Below are 1,560 nucleotides of genomic sequence, written 5' to 3' on the forward strand. Positions count from 1 at the left end.
AGTCATTCCGTGAAGCCGCTCAATCGCAGCGGTCTCGCGCGACACGGCATCAGCTTCACAGAGGCGCAAAAGCTCCTCCGCACGCTCCACGTGGCGCAGCATCGTCTCCTCCGCGTCCTCGGCGCCCACAACCGCCGTTTCAAAGTCCTCGGCAAGCCCCTGCATCAGTGACTCAACGATCCGCTTCGCCGCGCACACCTCCCCCAGCTCCTCCTCCAGCGTTTCCAGCCGCTGCACAAGCAATTCCTCACGGGCCCCGGCGTCCGCAATTCGTGCCTCCAGCTCAGCAAGGTGCCGCTCCCTCGACGCAACCTCCGACCGCACAACATCCACCCGCAGCAGCAACTCGGAAAGCACATGCCGGGTCGTCTCTTCCTCCCGCTTCGCAGCCGCAGCGCGCTCCTGCAGCTGGCTCACGCGTTCCTCAAGCTCCGTCTCCAGGCGCTTTCCGGCTTCTCTCTCGGTTGAATTGGGTATGCAAAGATGAGTACCACCCAAGTCACATGCAGCACCGCGAGTAGGATCGATTGACCTTTCCTTGCACCCCTCTTTACAACGAGAAGGCTCACGGAGAGATGTCGCAGGTGGTAGAAGGGATCGTCGAGTTTGGTGATACTGAACAAGTTGACACGATGATACAGGTCTCACAAACCTCCAAAAAACAGAAGATCCATGGCAAAAGTGATAGCGCACACCATCAACCGCGCCATCCGCCAAAGGACGGCAACCGTACACGCAGTTGTGATAGTTCTCCTGGTGCAGGCTGCGTGCGTCGGCCACGCAGGTTATCAGCGTTAGGCTGCGCACCTCCTGTGACGGCAGAAGGTGATGGAGCAGCCAGCAGGGCCTGTCGTGGGGCACGGGGTGCCCCGACATAAGCTCCCTCAGCACATGCATGTCGCTCTGGAAGAGAAGGTTGCCTTGGCTTAGCTGCGGCAATAGAGCAATAGTGAATGCACCTGACACCGACGCGTCTGCTGCCTTGGCAAAGAGATTAACGACGACAGAAGCATGACCTTCAGGGACCGCACAAGCCAACTGCAGCGAGGCAGCAAGGCACGTATCATCGCGAGAGCCCACGACGTTGTGCTGCAGGTGAGGGCGGCAGCGCTTGTCCGCGTCGTGCGCGGAGATGCCAACGGGGCGGTTGCACACAACCTGCTGGTTCAGCACGTCCGTTACGCCCCACGAGTACACGCGCACCACGCTGTAGTGAAGCTGCACGTGGCCCACACTCCTCTCCGCAAGCACGTCGAGGGCGTGGCCAACCGCCGAGAGCACCACCGCGTGGAACAACTCCTCCGCGTGCCCGCGGGGCGACCCGTGAATGACGGCCCCGTGCATCGCATGCGGAGGGGCGTCGCGGGTGTAGGGGCAGCCCCCGCCAAAGTTCTCCGCCACGCGTCGCGCCAGCACGGACTCGTACAGCGTGGCGTGGAAGGGGTGGTACGTCACACTGTCGAAGCAAAACCGCGACGCGCCCGTCAGACCGTCGCGGAGAACGACGTCCCCCGTCGCCGCATCAACGTCGACGCCGTCCGCTCCATCATGCGAGGGGGC

General features: G+C 62.4%; 2 protein-coding genes across 2 annotated transcripts in view; both read right to left on the reverse strand.

Moving 5' to 3' along the window:
* Window positions 1–1,344, reverse strand: part of Tco025E_00416 (uncharacterized protein) — a gene marked incomplete at both ends in the record, with an annotated part of 1,863 nt that extends 519 nt beyond the window's left edge. The window contains one exon of the mRNA XM_029367358.1: window positions 1–1,344. This exon is cut by the window's left edge and continues 519 nt beyond it. Within this exon, the coding sequence (XP_029232552.1) occupies window positions 1–1,344 (1,344 nt within the window).
* A 140-nt stretch (window positions 1,345–1,484) lies between these two features.
* Tco025E_00417 (uncharacterized protein) overlaps window positions 1,485–1,560 on the reverse strand; it is a gene marked incomplete at both ends in the record, with an annotated part of 597 nt that continues 521 nt past the window's right edge. Inside the window, one exon of the mRNA XM_029367359.1 lies at window positions 1,485–1,560. This exon is cut by the window's right edge and continues 521 nt beyond it. Within this exon, the coding sequence (XP_029232553.1) occupies window positions 1,485–1,560 (76 nt within the window).

The sequence above is a fragment of the Trypanosoma conorhini genome (assembly GCF_003719485.1).
Source record: "Trypanosoma conorhini strain 025E chromosome Unknown Tco_14.4_contig_00009, whole genome shotgun sequence".
In the NCBI taxonomy this organism is placed as follows: domain Eukaryota; phylum Euglenozoa; class Kinetoplastea; order Trypanosomatida; family Trypanosomatidae; genus Trypanosoma; species Trypanosoma conorhini.